Here is an 11,117-nt window from a genome sequence, read left to right on the forward strand (position 1 = left end):
AACGTTTGAGTCAAATCACATTTTCCATGTTTTATTAAAACATACATGTTTAGAATTCCCTTATGTCACAAGATTTAATGAAAAACATTTACATAGTATCGGAAATCAAAGTATCGACACTAATAGACAAAGACGATCTCGGCAACTGTGTGATGTAAAAGATGTTCCTGCCAAACCATTTCACTAAGTTTACATTGTGTATATATACAGCAGTAGTAACTGAATACGTTTAATAATGAAAAAGACAGCATACTGTAGGCAAAAAAGAATTTTGCATGAGAATAATAAAAATACTCTTGCGTAAACTTTCATTTTTTTAAATATTTGTACAATTCACAAGAAAGATTTTACAACAAAGTGGAAAAGGACAAGTTTCCAGAGGAGTTTATACATAATTTGTGTTTTAGTTCTTATTCTGTAGATGAAGTTGTTGGGTGCACCATCGGAGTGGTTCAGCTCAGACCCCTGCCGTTTAATCAAGCTTGATAGGGTTACTGTTAAAAACTAAATAAAATAATACCAACTGCACCAATAAAAACACAACCTTCTCTGTGTCTGAATCATGGCGAGCCCAACACTAAAGAATATTTACAACGGTAAAAGAAATCAAAGCAACTGTTCATAAGCTACAATATCTGCAGGTAAAGTGTTTTGTGCAAAGTTGAGGAAAAAAAAACAGCAAAAATGCTGCATGGTAGTCAGCTGCTCCCTTTCCAATGATGTCTTACTTGTTTAATGCTAAGCAAACGAACTAGGGTCCTGTAAAAACTGTTTACTGCCAGAATAAAGAGAGAATGGATTTACAAGCATCTAGAAAGACAATTGTGGTTGCAACTCCAGCAACTAGTGTCTAAGTTTGTTCCACTATGCTGCAACAGCGCACACCAGGACCAAAGTAAGCACCAAAACACCATGACTCCTTGCATCGCCTCCAAAAATACCCTCTTTACAGGTTGGTCAGGGAAGATTTCAGATCCCCCACCCATAAGGAACCATAAAATGTAAACGTTTTATAAAAATAAAATCAGCCCACCAATTCTGAGCTCAACATACAGTAGAAAAAGATGGCCTTATAAAAATATAGTGATTTCTATTTTGCTTTTTTGTTTAAAAACAGTTCATGAAGTGTTTGCAGGGTGCTGAGGTTTGGTGACAGGAGGGGGTTGGGGTGTGGTGGTGGGTGAGGATGGAAGGAGGACCCACAGTGACAGACTGTCTCTCTCAGTGCCAGCTGCAACTAGTGCACACTGTCCTTAGTGGATGTTGAAGTTTCTGAAGAAGTCGAAGGTCGCACCGAGGGCCCAGCTCGTCTCCACATTGTTCACCTTCTTGGCCAGCTGTTGAACAAAGTGAGAGGAGATTCTCCATTAAAACTTAATGGTTATTTTGATGAGTTCTCCATTTAGATTCTTGGACCACGGCTTGAGCATCTCACCTGCAGCATTGTGCTCTCCTTGAAGCCAAAGCCCTCCTTTAGCAGGCAGGTGATATACGTCATATCCATGCAGAGGAAGGGGTTGATGGCACCATATTTGGTCATCTTGTTGCACACTGCAAACAAAAACAAGATCAATTATTTAAATAAAATCTTGGAATCTATTTTCTTTGTTTAAAATTTTCACCTAATAGCGTTAAAAAAACACTTCTAGCCCTTGTGCTACATGACTGGGATTTCTATTTTGTTTGGCTGCATGAGCAGGGAGGTGTGAGGAGTGCGGCTGAGGGTCAGCGCAGGGCTACGGGTGGGTGTGTTTGTGTGTTTAAGCATCCAGGTGGTGTGTGGCTGTCAGGTGCCTTCCTGCCTGGGCCCTGCAGACACCTTCAGCTCAGCTGCCAGCCGAGTTTTGAGCCACAATTGTTACTCGACGCCATGTGACAATGTTCTCACAACTCAAAAGGGTCTTACATAAGACACCAACTCATTCCTTCTTGATACAAACAAGGATCTATGGTGCATCCATGTAAATCAGACCTAATGGGTGCAGGTTTAAAGCTCTCATTCACTCATTTATTCAGTACATTTGCTGTGGTCTCTTGTAAAAAATGAATGCGAGTGAGATAATCTCTGTCGTTAAAAAAATAATAAAGCTCTGGCGCTCCTGTTTCAGGCAGTAGAAATTAGTTGGAGGAGTGGGAGGTAGAAAACGGCAGGATTGGGAGACTTTCTTATCAATATTCATGATATTCTAGCATCTCGCCTCTGATTGGCTAACATCAACGTGACTCTTCCACTGCCTCCATTCACTCTGCAATGTTGATGTTTTATCTCCACAAATAACTTAAACCTGAAGGACTTCTCCCATGTTGTAGAGTTGCTAATGCTAATTGTTAGCTTCTGCTAGCTCGGACGAGCTCTGCTCTCTCCTGGCTGCTAAATCAACAACAGTCTTCCTCGGTCATGAGCCAAGATGGGTTTCTGACCCGACTGGTTCCCTGTCATTTTTCTTTTGGCGGCTAGTGCAGCGGATGGGGGAAGCAGACTTTTTCACATTTAGCATGCATGTGAAACAGCATAACTGAAATTATTTAAAAGATAACAGTAAAATTGGATTCACGGTGAACCTGCTCGCCAACGTGTTTAAAGAACATTCTCTTGTTGCCTGAAGGTTTAAACCTGCAGCACTGACTCTTACCTTCTTTGGCTTTCTTCTTAAAGTCCCTGACTTCAACCGCACCGCCTCGATTGCCTTGCGTGCAGAAAGCAAACATGCATTTAGAACGTCCACTTTATAATTAGCAGGAAAGATAATAGCACTGAAAGGTGTCCGGTTGGGTTTTCACTCACCAACCAGTCCGGTTTCCACGGCTCGATCGAAGTAGTGGGAGAAAGCATAGAAGATGCTGCTGCCTTTCACTTCGTACGGCTGGTGGAATATACCTTTGATGACCCTCTGGACCTCGTAGTAGCACAGCTTATAACCTGCATAACCTGAAGAAACAAGGCAGAAGAAGATTTTTGTTTAATGCTGACAGATGCGATGGGGGAGAAAAAAGGATTTCAGTCGCAACAATGGATGGAATGCAGCTGGGAGCCTCAGTCCGAGGTCAGCGGGCGGTTTGGAAACTAGGGGCTCACCAGATTATACACAAGGGAAGCCCCAGAAGGGCAAGTTTCACACGGCCCCATGGGTACAGTTGGGCCAATTGTGCTGGCGAAACCATGTGCTGACAAGTGCGGCAGTTAGAGCAGCCCTGTTGTGTTGTCTATTTTTACCACATAATTGTGAGCAGGCCAGATCAAGCTGCTCTTTACACACCAAAAAACAACAAGTCAGGGACAAGCCGGGCATCTTCTGGTTACTTGACTGTGGTGTGGGAGGCGCTGCCTTATTTGTGAAGCGAACTGACAGTTTTCTGTTTCTTTTAAATACAAGGTTGATGACAGCATAATTGTTCAAGTGGGAACGCAGAGAAATAGAAGACGACAAAACATGTGTTTGGTGCCAAGATTAAAGGAGCTTCAGCTGATATATGCTCTCACGTGAGTTTTATTGTACTGTACGCTATTGTGTTCCTGAGCTGAGAGAGGAATGCGTGGATTGCTGGACACAAAACACTGGGACGGCGTTCAAAACCGCGGGATGCTTTTATCTTACCGCCTGGAATCCCGCTAACTTTATAGGTGCTTCCTGCAAAAGTCACTTCTTCTCTGAATTTTTTCGGAAGGCAGGAACTGGTGAAGACTTTCCAATCCAGGCCTGGAAAAACAAAAACAAGAAAATGTTCACCATGTGATGAAGTTGTTTTCCCAAAGCAAACACAAGGAAGGTGATAACAGGTGTGGGATACTCTACCATCAGCTCCTAGAGCTCCAAGGGTCATCAAGCGGGCCGCCACTATCCCATTCCCAAGGTAGCTGTTGAGGTGACACAAATGATGTGTGTTTTACTTTCAAATCTCAAAAATAAAACATCATTGACACTTTTTTAGTTATTCACCTGTGTGTGTAGAGCTCATACGTGTTGTTGAACAGGTTGAATCTGGCTGTGAAAGTGGGCGGGGCATTTTCAATTGTTTTCTGTTGGATTAAAACAAATGTTAATTACTATTTTTTATTAGTACTGAAGTCCTTTTTTAATTTTTTAACCACATGAAATATTTAAATCACCTTTGACTTTGGAAGGAAGGTGATCTGTGTGGAACCTCCGCCCAAATCCAGGATCCCCACCGTCCTCCTGGTGTTGGAGTACAAGTGTCCTGTGGGGGAACACGCAGAAGGTGAGTGACAGAAGCTAGGATGGAGCACCGTGATGGTGAAGATGCTTATTGTCTAATCTGAAGGAATCATTTCTCATTTTAAAGGTGCATTATGTAGAAATGCAGTGAAAATGACATCCTGTGGTAAAATTGGGTTACTGCAACCACTTTACACATCTGGAGCTTTTTGCCGGCCGGCGTGAAATTATTGTTGGTGCTGCAGCATTAGCTCGCAGGAGACATGGCAACCCCATACTCACTGATGGTAAACAGTGGTTATGCCCCTCCTTCCTTTGTTTTGAAAGGAGATAAACTGACAACCCTTCTGCCAGCTGGACAACCTTCCTTCCAAAATGAAACATTAGACTTTTTTGGGGATTTTCTCCCTATAAAATTCTCACTATATTTTTACATGCTGCACCTTTAAATATAAGACATTTTTGAGCTTTTGTTGTGTTTTGGGCTTAGAAATGAGACAAGAGTCTCTTTTCGTGAATTCTGTGTACCTCTAACACCACCATATAACACAAGCTATGCCTTACCTGTAAGGAAGTTCACAGTGACCCAGGCGAGGACTCCTAAAACCACACGAACAAAAAAACACATCATCAGTCAACCTGCCTTAGAGGTGATCACAACGACAATAAAATGTGGCCCGAAGCAATAAAAGATCACTGACCTTCGTTGGCTCCATTCATGATTGAAACACTTTCATTTGGCACGTAGAAAGGTGATTCTTCAAACACTTCTTGTACCTGTGAAATTCATCAGTTTTTTAATAAAAAGTTCAAAGAACTTTGTGCTTTTCATGCTTCATGTACCGTTGATTTCTTTTTTCTTACGTTTTTGCTGTCGAGCACATAGAAATAGGATTTTTTTGGAGGGGGGGTGGGGGGGGTGGAAAAACTGGATTTGTTTTAACCACTTCCTAAAGATCTTCGTTGTCTGAACTTGATGCGTTTTTAAGTGGCAGATAACTGAACCACAGACATGGCTGGAACAGCAGCCTGTATGATACTTAAAATGCCGAATAGGGTTGCTCCGCACAACCCAACAACAGCTGTTCTTCAGAACATGATAGCCACCAAATGGGCAGACTTGCTGCCTTTTCGTTTAGTGACACTTGTAAGCACTTAGTGGTTTTCTCATCCCGATCCTGGTGGGACGGCCAAACTGTCTGAGGGCAGAGTGAAAACGTGCCTCACCTCCTTCAGCAGGGCATTGGCCTTCTCTTCAGGCAGCAGACGCAGACCCGCCGTGGCCTTCAGGACCACAGGTGTCCGTTTCCACTCCTCCTCTGGCACAGTCTTCTTGGCAATTTTTAGTAACTGACGGATGGTGTTCCCTCCCTGCAACAGGAAAACCAAAATATGTTTCTTTGAGCAGTGCAGATGTATGCATCAGAGGGGAATGCATGGGGAAGCAGGAATTTTTGGAATTGCACATTGTTTGCATCACATGAACCCAACCCAAAAGCAAATCCAAGTGGTTTAGTGGTTCTCTGACATCGAGCAACTCCCTACTACCTGGAAAAAAAAGAAATGATTATTTCAATGGGCTTACATACCTCTTCAGGCTTGTCCTTGTATTCTGACAGTCCAGGTTTGATAGCATGGAACATTTCATTGTCCAGAACTGGAAGCTCAACTACAAAAAAAGTCACAAAAATGTCATTTAAACATTAAAGCTGAAACAAAAATGTATTTTGTTAGTGATTTATACACATTTTCTTCGTTTTTGCCCTTCGCCTACATCCAGACCCAGTTTGAAAGGTTTTACAGCTTTAATTTCCACAGTTGAGTTAGACAGACTAATTAAAAGTCCTCCATCTGCTACTTTTAGATTTGCTCATGCACTCAGAGTCCTGACACCACACAGTGAATGACCTAACAGCAACCAGAGTGGGAGTGCGCTGCAAGTGCAGAGAGAGAGAGGGAGGGAGAGAGAGCCTTGCACCTACCGGGGTCTTTCTGAATGAACTTGTAGATGTGGATCCTGGTTCCGGTGCTGCCGGCATCAAACATGATCCCATAGAAAACGCGGCTTTGCCCGGGAGAGAAGGGCGCCTCGGCCGCGGTGTGATGGTGCATCTGATGGAGGAGATGGGAATCAGGTGCAGGATGCACCACTTCGGGTACCGGGTGGAAAGCCTCCGGGATCTGGTGGATGACGGGCGGCGCTGGGTGGAACACCTCGGGCACGCCAGACCGCGTGGCTTCAGGCGCCGGGTTGGAGGCGTCTGGGAGGAGGTTCTCTGTGTTGGCTGAGTGCTCCCGGTAGCGGTAGTGGGGGACGTAACGGTGGTGGCGGTAGTAGGTCGCCTCCGTGAAGAGGCTCCCGGCCAGAAGCCACACAGTGAGGATGATGGTCGGCGTGGTCATGGTGCTGAGAGCCCGAGAGGAGAGGGACGGCTGGGGTTCAGAGAGGATGCTGGAGGAGGCGGATGGAGGCAGAGTGGATGCAATGCTCACTCAGGACTGTCCGGCCATCTGATTACGGTATATAAAGACATAAGGGCTTGGCATGGAGCCATGCAGAGAGGAGCCATCCACCAATCCTGTTCCAGTCCATCCCAACTCCATCAGGAGTGCCCCCCTCCACCCTCCTGTGAGCTGAACTAAGCCTCATTACCTGCTGCAGCAGTTTTTTCCTTTCATATTTTAAAAGGTGGTTTATTTTGGTCTTCTCCTCCTCTTATTTACTGCTTATTCTAAAGCCAAAGAAAATTCCTTCATGAATGAAGAAAAATACTTTTTATGGATGTGAAAGAAATACATTTTCACTCTGATGAACTCAAAAGAAAAAATTCTTAAAATACTCCTTAATACTCATTTCCTATATTGGAGCTTGCCTCAGAAATTCCTTCATGCTGCTACTTTTTTGAACTTTTATAATTTGATAAGTGCTTATACTTAAGTTGTGTGATGCAGAATTTGCTGTTATAGCCCGTCTGATAAGATCTGGGCTTATAATTGCTGCATGCACTTTATGATTGTCCAATAATGTGTGACTTTATTTTAAAATTGCTGTTGCCCTGAAACTAATCCCACTTTTTCAGAAGAAAAAAAAAGCCTCTTTGCACTCGTATTAAATCCTCTTGTTGCTGTTTCATCAACCTTTTGAAAAATGCAAATCTGACTCACACTCCAGCTGGCATAAAAGGTTTAAAGAATGTCAGCAATCATCTCACTCCTACTCATTTCTCTGTTAACCACAGGATTTCCAAGGGAAAAATGTTTAGGCTGCACAGCACAAGAGAATGTATGAGAAGCATGAGTGGCAGTTTCTCCACTTTAGGTGGGAGTTTGGTGTGGCATCATGCCGCAGAGCATCAACTAATGCGTTCTCATGCAGGGTTGTAGTGCAGGATGGATGCAAAGGCATAGGATACCCCACAGTTGTGCAGGAGGGAGTTAAAAAGAGAAGAAAATCCCTGAAAGACCTTAAATGAACTGGGATTTGTACCCTGCTGTGATATTTTTCACCCACTTTGTATCAACAGAAAGATTTGGAAAAGAAGCCAAAAGAAGCATCCCAGGACAAATGACCCCATCTCAAACTTTTGTTTCAACTCGAGCGAAGTTCCGCCATAATGCTGCTGGTTTTCCCTGCCAGGAGGGGAAGGGGAGCGGAGGGGGGGCTGGAAGTCCACAGTGAGGACAATGTGGGGAGGGTGGGGCTTGGCACTAGTGTTCACCCATCATGCCATTCCACTCCCTGGACACTCAACTGTGCAAAGCACTGTTCCAACACTGTAATTTGGACTAAAAATATTGGACTTTCTTTCCTCCTTCCTTTTTTGTAAATACTGTGGCTACCTTTTTTTCGATCTTGCGGCTCACCAGAATGGTCGTTTGCCCCTATCAAAGTGTACATGTGCCGAGCCTCTCGCTGACTTGTGCTCAGATGTCCTGGTTTTTAACTTTGTATTAAAGCATTAATTTAAAAAAATCAACAGAAATATCCTGTTGGAAACATCAACTTTTTCATTTTTGAGTTCAATTAAAACTTCTTTAAAGTGTGTCCAGACAGATCCTAGACAGGGGCAGTCCTGAGGGGGAATTCAAGATGGGCCAGTGCCACCCTGACAGCAAGCTTGGAGCCCCCTGCTGAGGGCAATTCCTAAGCACTAATGAAGAAGTTCACAATGAAATGTTTGATATTTGTTCTTTTTGAAATACAATCGGTCGATCTATTTTCACATGCATGTGGAACGTAAAAACAGTCTTCTAGCACTACTTCCTGCATTGGCTGCCGATAGAAAAAAAACCACATCTCAGAATCAGAATCAGAAAAAGGTTTATTGCCAATGTCAGTGAACAAACAATTCACAAACTAGGAACTTGCTTCGGTACTAACGTGCTACATATAACATGAATAATATAATTAAAAATAGAATAAAGTAGAATAAAATATAATAAACTAGCATAAAACTTTGCAATAAAAAAGGCAGGTAATGGTAATATGGCCGATAACGTGACGTTATGTCAAGTACAGAAGACGAGCATGGTTGTGTGTTTATAAGCTGTTCACAAGTCTAACGGCAGATGGAGAGAAGCTGTTCTTCAATCTATCTCCCATTGTCAAGTTGCATTCATGGATGCACCCATTTTAGCTCAAGAATGCGGAAGGTTGTGTTGACTGTTGAAGCCAGGAGAGAGCAGAGCATGTCTCAGCTAGTAGAAGCTAACTGTTAGTGTTAGCAACTTCACAACATAGCAGAATTATTTCAGGCTACAGTTACTTGTGGAGATAAAACATCAGTATTGTAATGCAAACTGAGGCAGTGGAAAAGTTGCATTACTGCTAGCCAATCAGAGGCGAGATGTCCGTCTCTCATCAATAATAATAATAATAATAATAATAATAATGCATTGAACTTATATAGCACTTTTCTAGACACCCATAGACGCTTTCACACACTCACATTCACACACTGCTAGTGATGGGAAGCTACTTGTAGCCACAGCCGCCCTGGGGAGGTCTGACAGAGGCGAGGCTGCCATTTGGTGCCGTCGGCCCCTCTGACCACCACTAACACAGGCAAGTTGGGTGAAGTGTCTTGCCCAAGGACACAACAGCAGGATCCCCTGGCAGGAGCTGGAATCGAACCCATGATCATGAGGCAACCCGCTCTACCACCTGAGCTACTGCTGCCCCAAATAATGAGCAAAGACTCCAAATTTCGGCCCCCTACTTCCTGAAACAGAAATAACTCACAAGGCATTCGTTCATGTTAGAGACCACAGCAGATTTATTGAAAAAAATGGATTTTCGGTGGTCATTTAGCATAACGTGCTGAACGTCCTCTCTACGCATCCCACTCCTTGTGTTAGTCTAGAGCTGGGGTGGGGAACCCTGGTCCATGGAGGGCTGCCATCCAGCATATTTTAGTTTCAACCCTGCATCATCACACCTGATTTCAATCAACAGGTGATTACCAAGCTTCTGCAGAGCTTGATGAGCTGCAGAACAGGTGAATCAACCACTGAATCAGAAGTGTTGGAGCAAAGACATGCAGGATACCGGCCCTCGAGGACCAGGGTTCCCCACTCCTGGCCTAGAGCCTCTCTTTACCCCGGAGTGTAATGCTGCAATAAATATTTTAAAATGTGCAGCATTTAGACACCAGTAATCCATTTAAGCTCACTGACTGCTTCTGTTATGAATCATTCATGAGTTAGTCTTTATTACACACACCTAGATGCCAATTTTGCAAAGAGGTGTGATGTCTCTTAAAATAAAAGGCAGCAAATTTTCTAAGGAAACAATGTAGAAATGGATTTCCTCACAGGTAATGTAAGGACGGGATCAGTTAAATGTTGTAAGATGTTTAAACACGCACATTTGTGAATCTGTAGGGCTATTTCGGTCTAGGACATGACGCAGCACATTACACACACTGTGTTGAACAAGAGTCCATTTCAAGGTTTGGTATTTCATTTCAAGTTAACTGAAACCGTAAAGCACGAGAACGGACCCCAGCTTTGTAATCTACACTCTGCTATATATCATTAATATGCTGCAATGTTGCCCTCAGGAATGCCATGTTTGTGGGTGTCCTATCCCTACAAGTCCATTGAAGAGGCCCAAACCTTGTCATTACAATTCCAGTGATAATGACAGCTTTGAAAAAGCTCAGGGTTATTTCAGTTTTCTCTCCTTACTGTCATAGCAATTACCTTTAAATTTAGTCTTCAAACTCTCGTCACGATGCCAGAGGTCTGTGCGACCCTATAGGACTCCGTTTACAGTAGCTACACCCAACACGCTTGCAATTTTTTTTTCTTTGATAAATAATCAGCTCTGGACACTCGGGCTCCTGCTTGCAAAAAGCTGAAAAAGATGATGGAGAAAACGCAGCGGTTAGAGTTTGAATTATAACCTGCCTTTACATTGTTTCTGTTGGACGGGCTTCTTTAAAGATGTAAGCCAAACAGCATCGACGCCGATCTCAGTGGTTTTCCCATCACTTCAACAGAAAACAACGGCCAGGATGGCAGTGGAAGAACACACAGTTCTTTTCAGGACAACATGAACAATACTGCTGACAGGAGCCAAATGTACCTCATGTCATCTTGTGGGAAGAGATCATGTGCAAACAGATCCTGTGTGATAGAGTCCAGCGTGAGAAAACTGTAATTACAAGAAAAGTGACATGCACAGTCAGTCCTGAGAACATGCATCTGAGTCCCACGGTTCACAAGCATTGGTTTATTGGTTCATCTATGTTTTTTTAATACACAAATATGTCAATTTTTTTATTTTAGTTATGCACCAAAAACATTTGGGTTTGACATCAAAAAATGTGGAAAGATTTTCATTTAAAACGTTTATTTGCAGGTCTTTTCTTCTCGAATATAACAAAAACAAAGAATCTAGCGCAATTTGTGTCAAACCAGCAGTTGAAGTCAAATGCC

General features: G+C 43.1%; 1 protein-coding gene across 1 annotated transcript; it reads right to left on the minus strand.

The window, feature by feature from the left end:
* Positions 1-15: 15 nt before the first annotated feature.
* entpd5a (ectonucleoside triphosphate diphosphohydrolase 5a) lies at positions 16-7,840 on the minus strand. Its single transcript, XM_015970140.3, has 13 exons — positions 6,158-7,840; positions 5,765-5,844; positions 5,403-5,546; positions 4,877-4,952; positions 4,740-4,775; positions 4,109-4,197; positions 3,939-4,018; positions 3,795-3,856; positions 3,597-3,698; positions 2,786-2,929; positions 2,634-2,687; positions 1,436-1,551; positions 16-1,337 (listed from the first exon to the last, which is right to left on the minus strand). The coding sequence occupies exons 1-13, from the start codon at positions 6,576-6,578 to the stop codon at positions 1,254-1,256; spliced, it is 1,488 nt and encodes a 495-aa protein (XP_015825626.1). The 5' UTR covers positions 6,579-7,840; the 3' UTR covers positions 16-1,253.
* Between the last annotated feature and the right edge of the window lie 3,277 nt (positions 7,841-11,117).

Source organism: Nothobranchius furzeri, chromosome 18 (assembly GCF_043380555.1).
Source record: "Nothobranchius furzeri strain GRZ-AD chromosome 18, NfurGRZ-RIMD1, whole genome shotgun sequence".
Lineage (NCBI taxonomy): Eukaryota > Metazoa > Chordata > Actinopteri > Cyprinodontiformes > Nothobranchiidae > Nothobranchius > Nothobranchius furzeri.

Coding starts and splice junctions, on each gene's coding strand:
- entpd5a (XM_015970140.3), bottom strand. CDS start 6,578: ATGACCACGCCGACCATCATCCTCACTGTGTGGCTTCTGGCCGGGAGC. Junction 4,776..4,876: donor CATGAATGGAGCCAACGAAG/GTCAGTGATCTT, acceptor GTGTGGTTTTAG/GAGTCCTCGCCTGGGTCACT. Junction 3,699..3,794: donor TGGAGCTCTAGGAGCTGATG/GTAGAGTATCCC, acceptor TTGTTTTTCCAG/GCCTGGATTGGAAAGTCTTC.